This window comes from Uloborus diversus, chromosome 2 (assembly GCF_026930045.1).
Source record: "Uloborus diversus isolate 005 chromosome 2, Udiv.v.3.1, whole genome shotgun sequence".
In the NCBI taxonomy this organism is placed as follows: Eukaryota; Metazoa; Arthropoda; class Arachnida; order Araneae; family Uloboridae; genus Uloborus; species Uloborus diversus.
In genome coordinates this window covers 40,202,203-40,221,792 of record NC_072732.1, presented here as the reverse complement: position 1 = coordinate 40,221,792, position 19,590 = coordinate 40,202,203, and the positions used below count along the sequence as shown (strand labels likewise).

The window sequence follows — 19,590 nt, the reverse complement described above, 5'->3', positions numbered from 1 at the left end:
GGAGAAATAAAAAATAATGATTTAGGTACTTTAAAGTAAAAAATTGTTTTCGGATTTTGTTCAATGTTTAGAATTTCATGTGCTGTCACCTTCAAGTACTTTCTTGATTTCAATGTTTGAAAATTGCTAGTATACTGAAACTTATATATTTTATTTTTAATCAAACCAGGAAAATAATAACAAGAACATGCCGTAACGTACGTTCTGAAAGTGAACTATTACAGTACGTAAGTCAATTTTTCTTCCGTCTCGTCTAGACAAGGGAAACGGAGAAATTTAAAAGAAGTTATAAGAATTTAAATAATTGTTAGTAAAAAATAATCTTTTCGAATTATATTTAATATTTAGGATTTTGTGTGCTATCAAGTACTTTCTAGACATCAGTATTTCTTATTGGAAGATCACTAGTGTACTGAAATTTATCCTTTTATTTTTTATCAAATCAGGAAAATCTAAACGCATAATTAGTACTCAAAATAGTTGTTTTTTTAATAGAAGATTTGTCGGTATCATCAGCATTGCCGTCAAGCACATACTTGATTTAAATATTAGTATTTAAAGTAGACTTTGATCTGAGGTGATAAAGAAAAAAATGATGAATTTACATAGTTTTAAGTAAATAATTGTTTCTTAGTTAGATTAAATATTTAGAAGTTGGTGTGCTTATCGCCTTCACGTATTTTCTTCTCTTCAATATTTAAAAATTGCTAAGACTTAAATATTTTATTTTTCATCAAGCCAAAAAAATTTAAATGCGTCAATAACTCACGTACTTTCAAAACAGTTGTTTTTAACTTGTAGAAAAATTGTAGAGATCACCAGGAGTGCCGTCAAGCACTTACTGGATTTAAACATTCGCGTTTAAGCTAGACTTTAGTCAAGAAATATGTGTTTTTTTTTCGTATAAATAAGAGAACTTGCCACGTAAACGACCACAGCAAGTTCAAATTCTACCATACTATGTAAACATTTTCCTATATTATGTTAAATTTGAAGATAAACAATAGAGTGCTTGCTGGAAAGGCGCACTTAATGTTTCACCCAATGAGTAGTTTAAATACAATCAAACTATGAAAACTCAAAATCAAATGTATTTTATATTACACAGAAAAAAGGAAATTGACATAAAGTACGCTCTTGCGTACAATATCTTACTTTAAAAAAAGAGAACGTTCTCAGTTAACGACTGTTTCAGTAAAACAAATTAAAAGTGCATCCTTGAAAACTCTAAACTTTTAAAAGTAAATATTTTCATAATAATCAAATTGTACAAATTTTACCAAAAACGTTGTGAAAACCACAATTTTCAATTAAACTTTCCATTTTTACAAATCGACGCATTCATAAACTCATACATTATAGTCAAATTAATCCACTAATATTTAAAAAAAAAAATCATATTAAAGACGCTTGCTGATAGTTCAAATTTGAATCTGTATTACGTAGAACGGACGCATAGGGCAAAGTTTAATTCATTTTGCTTCAAATTAAGAATAAGTGTTTTGATTAATGATTCCTTTTTCGCCTTAAATGTGTTATGTTTACACACGTTAAAATAACACGTTAAAACATAACACATTAAAACTCAAATATCTTTTTAAAGGTTTTGAGTTTATTTAATGTAATAAACACAATTTTCTTTCAAATGGTTTTTTGCAGTACGGTAAAATATATAAATATGTTAAACAGTATTCATGATAACGTGCTTAAATATATATTATTTGAACTAGAGTCTGATTATCGAAATTAATGTTTCAAAACAAGCAATCCATACAAGTTAAAAAACACAGTAAATTAAGACACTTTTCGGCATTAATTTTGTAGTTGCTTCTAAGTTTTTTTTAATAGCACACAGCTACTCTTTATTAGTCTAAATTAGTTAGATACAGGAGATTTAAAAAAAAAACAATATTAAAGATTCTTAAAAATACAATATCGTCTTTTTTATCAATGTTTGAATTTGAGAGGATATTTTATGGAGTTTTATGGGAATCTTTTAAAGTTTAAAATTAGCTGTTTATTCTTCAAATTTTAATCTGAACAAAATAAAATAAATTTAAGCATAATCCATCCATAATCAATCCACTGGTAAATTTCTCTTATCAGTGGATTTTATTTTGAAAGTTATATAACGTCATTGCCATTTATAAATTCTATATACTGTTTCAATAAAAAATAACTAAATCTAAAAAATGATATAAATAAAAAGTCAAGAGCATTTTTTTTAAAAAGTTATTATTTATGATTACGTGAAGTAGAAATTAAACATTTACCAATTTTGTTTGCTTATGGTATAACCCTTTTACTATCCAAAGATGAATTTGAAACAAGGAAAATGAATGTTGTTGAATCATAAATATTGTTGATTTTAGTTTGTTTTGCAGTCGTAGATATGACTCAGTAGCAAAAGACTAAGATGCACGCATTAAAATTTGTGGCTCCTATTAACTACATAAAGGCATTTCGAGAGAATGCAAATGATGAAGTGTAGTACAACTAAAATAGACTTAATGTTCTCTTTTAGCATGTTCAACTTGCATAGATACTGTAGGTGTTTTTAAATTAAAAGACATTGTGCCAGGTATGGACAAAGTACAGTCAGTTGCTCAGATAAATGGCAGAAGAAGGCAGTCAAAGCAAACAAGTGAAGCGAATAGCTATGAGTATGGGCCTCAGTGAAAACTACACCACGAAACAAGGCCGAAAAATCATAGAGGGAAGGGCGTGGGGTGGAGGAAGAACTATGTTCTTCGTTCGAGGTGGATTCCATCTCCATCCACCAACACCGAAGCCCCTCTTATCACCTTTAATATTTATTGAAGTAAATAGTGTGCATTGGAAAAAGTACTCTATACGTAAGAATGGCACAATACATAGGTAGGCCTTGCTCTCTGTAGTCCTGTAGAACTAGTCAAAATAGAACAACAGTACGGTTCAGAGGGCCACACAAGTTTTCGTGAAATATTTTCATTCCATCATCTTTTGAATGTGATAAAATCTTTGGAGTCTTTTCTTACCCTAATAGAGATTATGCATGTGTACGGGGTCCAAAACTGACTGAATATCACTGCATTCTTGTGTAACAGTCTTCGTGTGTTCCGTTTTCAATGAATTAGTCGACGGTACCGGCGATTGGAGGTTAGCACAACCGCGGGAAGATTGGTGCTTCGATATCTCATTATTGACTCGAAATTGGTTGCAGATGTTCTGAGAGCCTGAACCAAAGAAAAATAATATTCTTTGACAGTTGAGTAATGTAGGTTTCTTTTTACCATGAAGAAGTTTCAGCAGCTACCGCGGGCTGCAAGGGACGCGGCTCGCATCGTGAAGTACACCCCGTGCAACCCGCAGGAGATGATGCAACTGGACGACGATCTCGAGGACATCGCGATCGTGAGCAACGCGGCTCCGGAGAGCGTGAAGTACGGCAGCGGGTCGCTGACGGCCAACGGGCCGCGGGTCGTGCCGGGCATCATCACGACGACGGCCGACCGCTTGCAGCAGAGCGCGGCTCGCAGCGTCAGCCACACCCGCATCCACACCGCTTCGCCGGCCCTCTACGGGACCAAGTCGTCCGAGAACCTCAAGTCCGGGTCCAGGCAGTCGCTGCTCGAGTCCATCGGGAACCGCTTCCCCATCGGGGCCAAGCGGCGGTCGCGAGACTCCACGATGGCCTTCGTCAACAAGGGCCACGTGGGCAGCGAGCTGGAGATCTCGAGGAAAACCCGGGAGCTGAGACGCAAAGAGATCAAGCGCGAGTTCGAAAAGTGCGAGTCGTCGTCAGCGAGCAGTTCCGACAGGCCCACCTGCAACTGGTCCTTCGTGTTCGATCCCGCCGGTCGCCTCTGTTACTACTGGTCCATGGTGGTCAGCGTTGCCTTCCTGTACAACTTCTGGGTCATGATATACCGCTTCGCATTCCAGGAGATCAACAGGTCCACCATCGGGGCCTGGTTCCTCTTCGACTACCTGGCAGACCTCCTGTACGCCTTGGACATCGCCTTCCACTTTCGGACAGGTTACCTGGAGGAAGGCGTGCTCCAGACGGATTCCGTCAAGCTCCGTCAGTTCTACATGAATTCCACCATGTTCTACATCGACTGCCTCTGCCTCCTGCCCCTGGACGTTCTCTATCTATCCATAGGTTTTAATTCTGTCCTACGCTGTTTTAGACTCGTCAAGATCTACCGTTTTTGGGCCTTCCTGGACAGAACTGAGCGGCACACGAACTACCCCAACGTGTTCAGGGCTCTGAGCCTGACCCATTACGTTCTAGTGATATTCCATTGGAACGCTTGCTTTTATCACATCATCGCCACCAATGGAGGTTTCGGCTCCCGAGACTGGTTTTTCCCAAGCGAAGGCAACTGCAAGGACACCATGTGCGAGTACCTTCATGCCTTCTACTGGAGCACGTTAGCACTCAGCACAATCGGAGAACTACCCCGACCTAGGACTAAGGGAGAATATTTCTTCCTAATTCTTGAGCTAACCACTGGACTCTTTCTATTTGCTGCAGTGCTGGGGCATGTAGCTAACATCGTCACAAATGTCAGCGCAGCAAGGAAAGAATTTCAAGGTAAGCCACTTTCATAAGTTTTATTGCAATAATTAAATTTTATCTTTCTGTATTTCTATAATTAGTAGTCATGATTGTTTGATTAAAAAAAAAACTGCTAGAAAAACGTACTGACAAGCTTTGAAAGCAAATTGATTACTACACTCCGTTGAACGTTACACGGCAATAACTACATCTACCTCCCACTGCAGTAGTAATTCGGAAGTTTTTGAAGCAGGAGTTATGCTTTGAAACTAGCTATAAAAATAAAGAATTACTAACAAATGGTAATTACAAATGTCAGGCCTCATGCGGTAAGAATAAATATTTTTTAATTAAGAGAGCTTTTTCATTTTTGATATATGTACTGGTCGTTAGGAGTGGTGCGACCTCGATGTCGATGTTTTTGAAACAGGTTAAAACATTGTTGTTTACGAGTCGATATTTTTCTAACATCGATGTTTCGTGTTCGATATTGTTTGGTGTCGGTGTTTTATAGCTGAACCAAAAGTTTTATTCAAAAATGGATATTTTTATACTTATGATAAAATCTTCATTATTAATTATTTATTGCGACATCAATCACATTTGAAAGTGTTTTTTATTGTTGGTTGTCTATAGAAGTGTGCTTATGTTACAGAAAAGTTAACAATCCTTTTTTTTCTAGCAAACTGTTAACTAGAATATTGAGTGTTACTAAAGTTTTCTCCAAAGATAAACATGAGTTTATATTATAGTTTTCATCTTAGATGTATACGAATCTATACTATGGACCCCCGTTCTGAAAAAATCGTTCTTTTAAAAAAATATAATTTTACTTCAAATATGTAGTATTATGTTAATAGTAGTACTTCAAGTCGATTTGCATATTCGAAGGCTTTGAATATATTTTACGTTTTAAATAGAATTTGTACCATGTAACTCCGTTGGAATTATATCATAACAATTTTTGTATTGTTTTGTATTCTTTTCTTTCCCTTTTTTTTTTGTGTGTGTGTGTGTGTGTGTGATATCTAGTTTAAAAGTATAAAAACTTTCTCTAATTGATTCGCATTATTTATTTAAAAACTTGAAAAAACATTTTGTATTACTCAGGTGGGAAATTAAAAAACGTTACAAAAGTACGACGCTTAACATGTATTGTTTCATTTTTTAAATAAATTTTTTAATACACATATATAAGATAGTTTTTCCATTTTATTACTTAATTTAAAATATTGATTATATTATTATTATTATTATTAACTTTGACTGTACCAAAATCTCAGTTACTAATTAATAATGTGTAATGTCTGTGAATTCAGTTCTAGCATTAAAACAGTTATTAAAAGAATATACATTAAACGTTCGATGCTTAAACTCATCTATGTTTTTGAGTCGATGTATCGATATTATCATCGATGTTTTAGTTTTGAACATTGATATATTTTTTTTTCGATTCCGCTAATCTGTAGCGACAGCTTCTTATGAACTTGAAATTTCAAATTTCCAAAAATGTTTTTTCTGCTACATCCTACTACACTTGCCGGAAAAAAACAATTATTTATTTTCTGTAGGAAATTTTTTTTCAAAAAGACTTTTAAAAAGAAGGGCGTTAGCAATTTGTACTAGTGTAAATTAATTTTCACTTTTTATTCCATATATCATTTGCATGACACATGAGAAGAAAACATATAACATAAAAATAAACGAACTTTAAAAATGTGCAGTGAATAATCTTGTCGCTGTTAGCTCTTGAAAAAAAAAATTAAATATTTGAAACAGCACTTGCTGAGAGCAAGTTGTTGTGCTTTTTAGCAACAAGTTGCTGCTAACGCAAAATATTTTTATAATTCAACTACTTTTAATTGTTTCAAAATTTTAATTTGAATTTTGGAATTGAAAAGGGCGAATAAATGAAAAAAAAAAGCTGTATCAGACTTTTTAAAATAGGGCCAAACGTGGGACGCTGGGTGAAAGATACACATTTTTCAGAGAATTAAAAAGTTCTATAAATCTCAGAAAATGCTATGATACTCGTATATTTTCTATGTACTACAGAGAAAACAATGCACATAAACTTGTTCATCATATGAAAGAACTATACTCTGCTCATGGAAAAGATAAACAGAAAGAAAACAAATGGGTTGCCAGAAGGTTTGTCACTTTTAGGAATTTTCTCTGCAATAATAAAAACGTCAATTTATTTGTCACACAATTCTTCCACAAATTCGCCAATGTTTCTCAAAACTTCCTGGTTCTGATTTGCTATAGTTCGTGCCAACAATGCCAAATATGACGTACTTCTCTTATTTACTCGCCTTCCTTTCCGTGTATGCAAAAAATTTAAGTAATAATGGAAGAACTTCGTGGATGAAATTGGAGACATCGTTAAACAACTGATAATTTTCTTGTGGATGAACGTCAGATCAAAGAGAATTCGAGTGAACATTAAGGTTACCTTTAGGCTGTCTTCATGAACTTTTTTCTAACCACTGACACGTAACTATATGGCGGGCGGAATGGTCTAACTGTCTGTCAATTTTTTTTTAGTGAGTTTCCGAGCAAATTTACACATTTCTTTTGGAGAAGTGAAACGCGTTTTGGAAGATACGAAATAATACGGTTAGATAAATACAAAAACTGTAAAGTCAAAACCATAAAAATGATCCGTTATACAAAAAAATTAATAAATCAATCAATCAATTAATTAATTAATTAATAATAATAATAATAATAGCATTTTAAGGATGAAATGGTGTATGGCAGGGAAAGAAGAAAGCATAACATTTTCATCTTTAACATTTGGAATGTTCGACATTTGACATTTTAAAAAATAACATAGCCTTTTTATACTTAAAATTATTTTTCTTCCTTTTTCTACGACACTGAATGTTTGCTTAACACTGGCTGCACCTACACTGCGATGCCCGTGCTAATAATTTAAAGGAAGAATTTTTTGAGTTAAGCAAAATCTTCCCCAAAGTAATAACGAACAATACTTATCAAAACACACATTCTTTAAGATCCAAGTGTATTACGGGTCGTAGCAAAAATTCCGTGGAAGAATGAAGACGACCTTCCTAAGAAGGGAAGAAACCCGCCCGCTAAGAAAATAATAAATATTTTTAAAAAACGTATTGCTGTTAGAACAAAACAAAATCCCTCCTGCGTGGACGAAAGAATTCGCTTAAAATATGAATTAATAAAAACTCTGCACAACTTCGAAGAAAAAATATTCTACACAAATATGCATTACTATTATAAGCGAAACGAAAATTGCACCCCTTCTTTGAAAAAAGGAATTTAATTAAAATACGCATTACAGTTAAAACAAAATGTGCTTCGTTCCCTCCATCTCCTGAAGAAATCAAAAATTTTTGTTACAATTAATTCCTACACCGCCTATTCTTTGTTTAAAATAGCAAAACTGGCTTAGGTACAGTTCAGAAAGTTATTTTCAAATTCATGGATTTCATGCGCTAACTAGTTCAATTATTAAACTGAGTTTAGGATACGATTCTTGCAAATTGCGAACCATTTATAGCTCTTGTTCAAATATCGGTTTAAATTTGAACAAACTCCATCTGGTGTAGGAGAAAAAGCTTGTTTGAATGATATAAAATAGTTTGGAGTGAGGGAGTTGCTTAAAAAATTAAAATAATAATAAAAATAATACTTTAAAATTTGTAAAAAGATGCGCTTCAAGCTACATACCCCGGAAGTGATTTAATTTTGAAAAATATTAAATAGAATTTGAAGTAAATTACATACACATTTACTTTAGTTCTCACTCAATAATGGGTTACAATACATACAAGTCATTTGTCAGATATACAGTAGCTCCGAAAAGTGTTCGTACACTTTGACATTTTTTAGTAAAACCAAAATAACGCGAAATTGAATTCGAATATGAAGTCCAATATTTTTTCACATCATTAATACGTCATTTTAAATAAAACCCTGTAGTTTTTTCAAAATATTGACGTATCTTGTTTTTGAAATGGGTCAAAAAAAGAAGAGACAGAGAAATAATACGCCACAAAAGTCATTGTACACCCAAATATTTTCGAGGAAACTCATGATTAAAATTATCATATGTCGTTCTTTTATTATTTTTGCATCATTTTGACCTTTAAAAGTCATTTGGCTTTACTTTTTTGTTTATTTATTCCTTAATATTGTTCTTATTACTCTAAAATGTCTGGTATTCGTAAGAAACCACAAACACCATTCGAAATTTGCATTATTTCCTCACAGTAGCGGTAAATTGGCTTGAAATGTCTCTAATTATTTAATTTATTTCATTCTATGGTAAAGTGCTTGATAAAATGCTTTTAAGAAAATAATCGGACCGAAAACAAGGTAAGAAAAGGTCAGCCGGCAAAGTTGACAAAGCGTGATCGGATATTTACAGTAAAAAAAATTATGAAAAATACACATTTGAGTGCTGTAAAAGCTTCTGCATAGTTGAATGAAAAATTTTACATTTAATTTTCACATAAAATTGTTCAGTAAGTTATCTGCTTAGCTGGATTAAATGGGACCTCTTCCCGCGGAATTTTCTTGGCCGTGCAAAAAACAGAAAGCTTACGCTTTTCATCGCAAAACCAATGATAAATAAGCTCAAAACCTTTCGGAATTACGTTTTACTTACAAATACAAATGAATTCAACATTGTTGGTTAAATTGTTCTATAATTGTAAATGGAAGGAAAAATTAGGAACTTTTAATCTCAAGAACTTAGTTGGACCAGTTAATCAGGTCGGTGAAGGTGTTCTTGTGTGAATGTGCATATCAGCACTAGGACTTGGTAGTTCGGAATTTTATGATGAAATAATGAATCATGCTGTTCATTTAAATACTTTAAAAACCAATTTTAAACTCTTAGCCAAAAATTTGGTTATCGGAAACGTTTTTTATCAAAATAACAATATGGAAGCACACGGTTTTCAACGTTTGCATCAACTGCCTCAAAAATTGTCCTAAAGTTTAGAAAATACCCCTTCAATCTCCAGATTTGAACTTAATGTAACATATTTAGAGATATCTGGAGGCTAGATTAGGAAAATACGGTTTTGAAACGAAAATAGAGCTAGAAACAGTAAGACTCGAAGTGTTGTAGAACACTTACTCAGAAATTACGCAAAAAAAGAAAAAAAAAGAATGAAATCTATTCCCAGACGTTTAAAAGGTGTTGTTGATACTGCATGATATTCTACTAAATAACAACTTAATAAAAAGTTAGATTGTTCAGTAATATATAGACATTTTCTAAAGTGTACGAAGAATTTTGTGAGATAAAATTTCTGGTATTTTTGGTTTTTGATTAAAAAAAAAAAAAAATTTTATTATATTTCTTTAAATTTCACGTAGTTTTATTAAAAATTGATTATAGATCTTATAATTAAATACTCATTCCGAAATATTAATTCTAACCAATGGATAGGGTCCTATTTCATTGAAAGTCGTAGGTGTACGAACACTTTTGGGAGCCACTGTACATGCGTTTAATTAATTCTCTCAAAATTAAAATGTATTTAAAAAAACTCTTGTATAGAAAAGGCAGTGTAAAAATTTCAAGTCAATCCATTAACTACTTTACGAGTTTTGTGGTTACAAACATTTGAACTCAGCATTTTTATATATAAGATACAAAGTGTAAAAGTACACTTGATTATGCTTTTGAGCCGCGTTTCCGATTTTCAATGCGTGAAATGGGTTTGTTGATGCGTTAAAAATATCTCTGGTCAGCTTCATGACGAGAAAGACGCCAAACTCAAAACCTTATCATTCATTAACCACCATTTCAACTTTTATCATGGCAATCTTTTTGCGCATTGTCAGCAACAAAAGGAGCTATTTATAATTTTTTTTTATCATTCTTCTGGGGTTATTTCCTTTTCTAACAATAGTCTTTTTGATTTTAGTCCGCACATCAAATCAAACTTTTATTAACTTGTAAGTTTGAGAGTTAGATCCAAAAAGCATTTCTAATAAAATGCGAAATAAAAAACTTTAAAAAAACAGAACTTTAAACAAGTTTTTTACACTGACGTCGAGGAAAAAGGCTGACTGTACGACCTAGAATAAAAAAAAAACACTCTAGAAACTTAAACTAGGAGCTTAACTCTAGAAATTTTCTCAACTACGCTATTATTTGTCACAAAACTTATTCCCTTACTGAGCTTTTCCATTTGGTTCTCAGTAAATGGAACAAAATATGATTGTAGTTAAAGACTTTGAACACAGAAAATAAATGTTATACAAGTGGACCAAAGCGTAGTATCTCAGGCAATTTATTATGGGGCTCGAATTTTTCATTCAAATTACGAAAGAATTTCTGAAATATGGTGCGTTCCAAATCCGTCTTACGTATGCAAAGCAAAATCTGAAAGCTTGCTTAAAGCAATATCGAATTTTCTGGAAGTGGTAAATATCAGTTTTTTCGAATTTAAATTTTTTGCACTCTATATCAAAGATTTCCAGCAAAAATGTTCTTAAATGCCCCAGGCTGAAACATTACAAATAAGCACATTTCAACGATAGCGTACCTGAAATCGTGTTTCTGAATATTTGCCCTGAGAAATCCGAAATCTCTTGTTTGCTTTGCCAGGACAGAAAATCTTGCTTGCTGTTGTTTGGATTATGCTCGTTGCGATTATTTTATGCTCCACGTTGTCTGGAAACAAAAATTATATACGTTTTAGTGCTTTTCTTTAAAATATTTCTTAGAATAGAAGTAAGAAACGGATAGCATAGGTTAGTTTTTCTTAAGAAAAGAGAACAAACGTACATTATTACTTTGGGGGAAATTGCTTTGCGTAAATATAAATTTATCAACTAATTCATTTCATTGAATTTCAAATTATTATTAATTTTTCATTTTCAAATTAGTACCTAGTGGTTTGCCCCTTTTAATCGTTTGTAATATCTAGTTTCTATATTTCATTATTTATCTACATTTAAAACAAAACTTTGTTTTTTCTTTTTTTGCTGTTTCAAAAAACTTTTTTTTTTCTGAAGTATTACAGTCACTAAGGGTAACTTTGAGCTATTCCCCTCAAAATTGCGTAACTTTAAATCTTTTATTATGTTTGACGTTTATTGGACTTCGTAGTTATTTTTTCTTTTACATTCGATTACGTTCAAAAAACCAGCAGACCGGTTATGACATACAGAGACTGCAGTGTCGTCCTTGTTATGGACTCATCAGTCTGGAATAGTCAATAACCAAGCTGGAGTTAGATGCCTTCTCATTGAAACTGGGAGTTCCAAAAAACTGCTTCCCAAACTATTTTTTCCTGTACGGTTATTGACTATTCCAGAATGATGAGTGCATAACAAGAGCAAAACTGTAGTCTCTAGATATCATAACCGAGCTGTAGGTAAATTGCATCTAGATTACATCTGAGCCCAGGCTTAAGGGACGTAACTCGTTGCTGAATACCGAAGGTTTGACTTCAATTGGCGAGCTGAATCGTAACAAGGCTGCGAACACTTGCTGATGTGCTAAATATATTTTACCTTCTAGTTTGTTGGCACTTTCTGATTTAATAAAAGGACAGTTGCCTCCAGTTCGGTTATTGACTATTCCAGATATGATACTGTCCCTCATATGCGTGAAAATTTGTTACTTAAATGCCAGAAAGAATAGAAACAGTACAAAAAGGGAAGTTTCCAAAACCTCAATGAAAGCAAAACTTAATTTATCTTACATAATCAAAACAGAGCGTATGTATCTATGTATCTATGTATGTATGTCCTAGTTATTTCTCCGAGCGCCAATGAACTGACCATCGAATCAGGTATCAATCAATAGATTCCTAATTTTCCCATCTTTATGTTCGGCTGTTTAACATAATCCTCCGATAATAATTAGCGAAGATATCAATTGAACACTATTAATTATGACACTTAGATTTCGGCATAAAATCCCTATTTTTCGAAGGCTTTTCTCCATTCAAATTATTATTCAGTGCTTCATCTCAACTTTCCATAACGATGTTTTTAATAAAATTTGTACGTAGAGTAAAGAAATATACATAGAGAGGCCCCGTCTATGGTAAAAAGGAGATGAAATTGAAGCCGGAATTATGGGATATAGCGGTGCAATGATGAGCGGGGTTATGATAACATGATCGCTTCGCGATAATAGTTTATACCAATCTCGCAAAGGGATCGTATAAAGTAGCTCCCGGATTGGTTTGCATTTTAATTCATGTTTTAATGCAATTTCAAAAGCGTGCTTCATAAACTTGCAACGATATTTAAGTTTAAATTAACAGCCTATTGAGATTCAGTAATGGAGTGTTTTGAATCAAGATGTATCTCAAGAAGCTAAGGATCTTGGGATACAGCGGTGCAACTTCCGGCTTCAATTTCTTAGTATAGCGGGGCCTCTCTATGTAAATTCTTTTCCCTATGAATTTGTAGCGTGAAGAAAATCACTGAGAAAAAATATCTGTTGCCATTTTTTTTCTCGAATATGAACAAATAAAATTCTGACTTTTGTTTTAAAGCTTTTCCTGTAATCGGGGAATTAAAATGTTTCCTTTTTGGTTATTTTTCCTCAATCTACCGCAAAACTTTACTGTTTTTTTTTTTTTTTTTTTTGATTCAAGCCTGATGGTTGAACACGCATCAGTCGACATAACTTTTATTTTCGAGGTAGACCGTGCAAAGCTGGGCGACCCAGCTATTATGACACAATAAAGTCTGTAACGTAAAATGGATTTAAAAAATATGAAATACAATGAAAAGTTTATACAGTACAACCTCGTTTATCCGGACTAATTGGGACCAAAGGCAGTTCGGATAATCGGAAATCCAAATAATGCGGTTGGGATGTGGATAATAGGTAATAGTGCGACACCGATGAAAATCGATGTTCAAAACTAAAATATCGGTGGTATCGATACATCGACACAAAAACATCGAAGCTTAGTAACATAGAATTTTTTACGTACATTTTAAGTCTTGTAAACGCAAAAAAAAAAAAAAAAAAACTTTTATGGTAAAAGTTAGTGAATAATTTGTATTTAATAATCTATATCTAAGATTTTTTATTTGTCTAAGCAGAGTTTGTAATAATAATAATGGTAATAATAGATAAATTTTTAATAAGAGTTTTTTTTTTAGATACTAAGCACTTTTCATAATGCACTCAAAAGGACAAAATAACTTTTCTGGATCAGAAAGGATAATTTAAGTGTTCCTGTAGTTTTCAATTTAGGCAGTGAGAAGCAAAGGGATGCAAGTGGAAATTTTCAAGTTTTGAGCAAAACGCGTTAAAGTATTAGCTCCTAGGTAGGCTTTCATTGAATTTTTTTTTTCTAAATCATGCTGAAAAGCAGCAACTACCAGGGCTACAAGTACCATCTGTTATCCCAAGACAAATGGGAGGTTCACCTACCATGCGTACCGGTTATCCCCATTTTTTAAATTTTGCCACTTACATCCTTTTGCTTCTCACAGCTTCAATTATTCTAAGAAAATGACACCACAAACGAAGAAAAGTGCGGTTCCAGTCATTTCAAAGCAAACTTTCCCAGAAAAATTTGCATGTTTCAAACTCAAATTGCCGCCTGCCGTGTTTAGTGGTAAGAGAAGACTGACTGTGACAGGAAGGTCCGGGTTCGAATCTCGGCTCGGGCATGAACCTACTTTCTCTCTCTTGTCCTTTCTTTGTGTGAATGTGTTGTTATGATGTGAATGGTTGCCTACTCTATAAACGGGTTTTTATGGCATGTGTGTACTGTAGAAGTCGGACTTCACACCAGATTTCGGTACAGTTGGAAAAGTGAAGCAGCGCACACCAAATTGCCAGCCTAGCTGGCACACGGCAGCAACAACAACACTTAAATTTACGATTGAAAGTTAGATAATGATAAGAGATTCTCTACCTGACTTGAGCGGCACTTTTCCTCGTTTGTGAAGTTATTTTCTTGGAATAATTGTAAACTATAGGAATGCTTAAATTGTCCATTCTGCTCCAGAAAAGTTATTTCGTCCTTTTGAGTGCGCTATTCAAATGTAACAGTTTACGCCGTGTAACAACTAACCTCCTCAACTAAACAAATTAATGTCATCTACAGTCTGACCACCGATAATATGAAAAGGCAAACATCCGGTTTATTGGCGGAAATGGATGCATCTATTAGTTTACAGGGGTGGTAGTTTTTTCGTTACAGATGTGCGCTTTTGCCTCTTAACTATTTTTAGACGTAGTTTTATCAAAATGACAATTTGTTCACTGCAATATTTTTAAAAATCTAACCTATATTTATCTATATTCTCACTACAAAAAGTAGTTGATTTACTAGCTACGTCGCCCGGCTTTGCACGGTCCACCTTGAAAATAAAAGGTATGTCAAGTGACGCGTGTTCAACACTCAGGCTTGAACAAAAAAAAAAAAAAAATCAGTAAAGTTATGCGACAGGTTTCAGAAAAATAACCAAAAAGTAAACATTTTAAATCCCCCGATTACAGGAGAAGCCTTTAAACAAAGCCCAGAATTTTATTTGCTGATATTCGAGACAAAAATTGTTTCGTCTCAATAATTTTCTTCACGCTATAAATTTTAATACAAGCATTGTTGCGGAAAGTTGAGATGAAGCACTGAATAATAATTTAAATGGAAGAAAGCCTTCGAAAAATAGGGATTTTATGTCAAAATCTAAGAGTCATAATTAATAGTTTTTAATTGACGTCTTCGCTTATTATTATTATCGGAGGATTATGTTAAATAGCCAAACATAAAGACGGGAAGAATACGAATCCATTGATACCTGGTTCGATGGTCAGTTCACTATTATTCGGGAGAAGAAACTTGGACATAGATACATAGGTACATACGCTCAGTTTTTAGTTATATAAGATAGTTTTACAGTACAATTTTGATTTTACCATTTTGCTTTTACATTTCTGGACAAAATGAAAGCATTTTATTTTATTTTTTGTTTTTTCCATGGGAACTCTTTATGTTCCCCCTCATTTTATTTTCGAGAATGCAAAAAATTAATAAGGTGCTAGTGACGTTAGAAAACGCGCGTATCAAAATTCAATGCTATTTTCTTTTCTCTCTTGCTAGATTCATTCAGATGGAATCGTCTTAACTTGGCCGATTGCCAAATTACATATAATTCGTGATGAAACTGTACATTCGTACATTTTAGGCTTCTAATAAAATTTCCAGTTGAAACTATTTATGAAATGTATTTTTACAGTGGTTAATAGAAACGTAATCCGTGTTCTTTAAATTTCAAAATTAAATTAGCCATCTAAGATTTCGTTTTAACATATTAGACAAAGAGAGTATTTTATTAAGCCAAAATATGAAGTACGTTTTTATAGCTAACGCAAACACGAATATTTTTTTCACGAAATCATGTAAAATTCTAACTTTTCCCTCAAAAGGAGTACATACCTTTTCTCCAAGCGACGGTACTTACAAATTCACAAACTTAATACTATAATTTAAACATCTTCTATATTTTTAATTACATGCGGTATACTTTTTTAAATTTCAATTGATTTTTATAAACAGAATCAGTGCTCTATAAAAACTAATTTTTGCTTTTAAATTAATCTCACGAAACAATTTAGTAAATCCACAGAAAGCTTGAAATATTGTTGACAATTCATTTAATTCACTTCTTTGATGTAAGTGCTTTTGAAAACAGAAACTTTAACTTAAACCGTAACTAAACCGTAAAAACCCTAATTACAATTGCAAATTCATCATTGTTCAGATGTTTGAATATTTATTAACATGTAAAAGCAAACGAAAGTAGATATGTAGTTTTTCAAAGTAAAATGAGTATTTTTTTTTTTTCGAAAATAAATATCTATGTTGCATTTATTTATTCTTCCGTAAAACAAAAGATGCTATGATTCAAAATTTTTACTGTTGAACAAAAGACATTAATGAAATAAACTGTTGAAAAAGGAAACGGAAGTATTTTCACTTTATCGAAAAGTTTTCTTTTAATATTGCAAAGTTTATTGATACCGCTTTTTTTCTACAGCGGTGAGATAAAACTGTACTTATGCTTGCTCTAAAAATTAACTTGTTTTGAAAAAGATTGAAAAAATAAATAAATAAACGACTTAAAGTTTTTTAATAATATATCTTGATAATAGCTGCTTTGCACGGCTTTGCCCGGTCCATCTTGAAAATAAAAATTGTGTAAAGTGACATATATTCAATAATCAGGCTTAAATAAATAAATAAATAAAACATCATGCAAAATTTCCCTTCTAAACAATGACGACAGATATTAAAATACTTTTAAGAAATTAAATCGAGAAAGATGGATTTAAGACGCGTAATTATGGAAACACGAAATAAAATAAGTGTAAGGAATTAAAATACGAAAGAAACTCGCGACGGAGGGGGGAAGTATTCCGGTGTCCCGGTTGGACATTTCAGAAATCTGGCAAGCCTACTCGTACCCACTTTCTAGCATCTGATCAATCTTTCGAACAAAAAAAATATTGTTCGAATCGGACTATTCACTCAAAAGTTGAACTTGGGAAGGAGAGGGGGCAGACAGACAGACCGACAGATATTTTCCCCCATCTCAATACCCTACTTTCCAATTTTTAATTTTTCAATATTTATTTAATTATTTCTTTATTTTTGACTTTTTCCTTGTTTTTCGCGATATTTTCAAGATGCGGTAAGCCTTCTTTCACGCTTTTTTCTTCTTTCTCTGGATTATACTGGGAAAGTAGACTAAAGAGAAGTTTAATTATTCCAACTGAAAACTAATTCTTCATTCTTAAACTTCAGCTGAAGTTCATTCATTTAAGTTGATTTACACAAACAAAATCTTAAGAACTTCCTTCAACTGGCGAAAAAATACGTAATATTGAAATTTCTTCTACCAAGGTTTGTTCAAACGAGTCTTTACTAGCAGTTCTCTCTCATGAATTACGCCTTGACTTCCCGATGTTTTGATTCATCGATTCACTGTACCACGATCAGGTTTAATTTATTGTCAATGAAGTATGAAATGCATTCAAATTCCGTGTTTTAATGTCGAGAAGATTTCGCTCTCGAGCAACCCGAGAGAATGAGAGAAAGGAAAATCACTTACTGAATTGATATTTCGGATTGATATAGGAAATTCTTTCGTGGTAGACTTTGTTTGCTATTGCGCAGGAATGATGAACTCGGAATAAAACTTCTCGCAGCAAAAGCACTCGATGGCGGAATTTATATTTGAATAGCTCTGTGTGTGGGAAAACCTTGAATTTATTCAAGTTGCTGAAGCAAACGATTCGCTTTCAAAATAACGAAAATTCTTGGCTTCGAGTATTTTTTTCTATAGAAAGACAACAAAAGAAATGTGAAAGGTTAGGACTAAAAACTGGAAAATCTTTCTGTGTCTCTATGGTTGAGTTCGGATAGAGTGACCGGTTAACTCGTGCTCGCCCGTGACTAACCAGAATCGCTCTAATAGATTATCGATTAGCCGATCGTAAATCAAAACAGTTTATGGACACTCACTGCAATAACCACTGACGTCATCAAACGTCATGAAGTCACCCACCGGTAACTGTATTCAAGCATGACTTATGTAAGTTAAACGTAACTTGAGATTGGGGGCCGTGGTAGCCTGATCGGTAGGGCATTGGACTCGGGGCCGGAGGGTCTCGGGTTCGATCCCCGCTGGTCGAAGACCCACCGTCGTCATTAAAGGGGACTGGGCGACGTTAAATATGCTCGTGGTCTCAATGTCCTCCAAGTGAAACGATACCTCTGGGGGTGCTAGCACCAGGCAGCTATTAGCTCTTGGACTAGTTCTAAATTCTCATTAACTGTTCGATCCGGTGATGGTGCTGCCATCTATCGGTATATAAAATAATGGAGGCAAGGCACTTAGTATGCAGCCCTCGACATAAATACAGTTGTAGTCAGTTGTGACTCTTGAATAGAATAGAACTTGAGATTGAGCACAAAGGGGACAGGGGCGAGCCAAAATTACATTTTTTGGAGGGCGGAAGCTCTTAATTTGTCGAATGGAACTCCGAATTTTGCCTAATAATGATAATATTGCCGAATTGTCAGGAAAAATTTGTCGAACGATCATAGTTTTTTCAAATCGTCGGAAAAAAAAATTGCGGAAAAATTAAATTTTTGGGAGGTCACAGTGTCCTCCCGTGACCTCTCATGGGGCGCGCTTCTTGAGGGATTTGGGGAGTAATAGTTGGACAAGTGCACTGAGAGTAGTTGTACAAGAGCAGCACACTTGCACACCTAGTTGTACAAGAGCAGCATTTGAGTGTGCAGATGAAAGTGCATGCAGGTTGTTCAGAGCGTTTGCGATAAAATATCACTACTTTGCAATGCTTAACCAAGCTAAGTACGAAAGTTTTCTTACTTTTTTTCTCTAATTTTTATAGTTTGACAAGAAAGTAAAATAACTCTGATTTAAACGATTTCTCATTGATCCACTTTCCTAGACGAACATTGTTAGCATCAGCAGTTCTTTGTAGCAGCGGCCTTGTTTAGAGCCGCTATATATATATATATATATATATATATATATATATATATATATATATATATATATATATATATATATATATATATAATCTTAACCTTGTTCAAATAAAATACCTCGCACAATCTCTGCTCCCGAAATAAGAGTGTTCGCGCATCTGCTAATTTGAAGAGACGACACACAGTTCTCATTCGTTTTTACATGGTAGGAGAGATTACGCAGCTTCTTGGTTACTTTATATTACAAAACGAATAACGAATATGGACAACTTTTGAGCTCAACGAGTTGCAAAGTAACTTAACGTAATTTCGTAAATTTCCTGGCGTTCCTTGTTTTCTTTCTTTAAGTTTTTACTTAAGCAGCAAATTCTGCGTGCTCAAAAATTATTTACTTTGAGAGTCATTAGGGATTAAGTTAAAATATTTAATCGCACTATAATGATGGTAATATACAGATACCTCACAATAATGTATCTCTTCATTGTAATTATTTCTGTTGACGATTTAGTTGTGTAATTACTATTAAGGGCAAGCGGTCCT

General features: G+C 33.5%; 1 protein-coding gene across 1 annotated transcript in view; it reads left to right on the top strand.

The window, feature by feature from the left end:
* Nucleotides 1-3,273: 3,273 nt before the first annotated feature.
* Nucleotides 3,274-19,590, top strand: part of LOC129216987 (cyclic nucleotide-gated channel rod photoreceptor subunit alpha-like) — an 83,276-nt gene continuing 66,959 nt past the window's right edge. The window contains exon 1 of the mRNA XM_054851211.1: nt 3,274-4,579. Within this exon, the coding sequence (XP_054707186.1) occupies nt 3,274-4,579 (1,306 nt within the window). The remainder of the gene's footprint in view (nt 4,580-19,590) is intronic.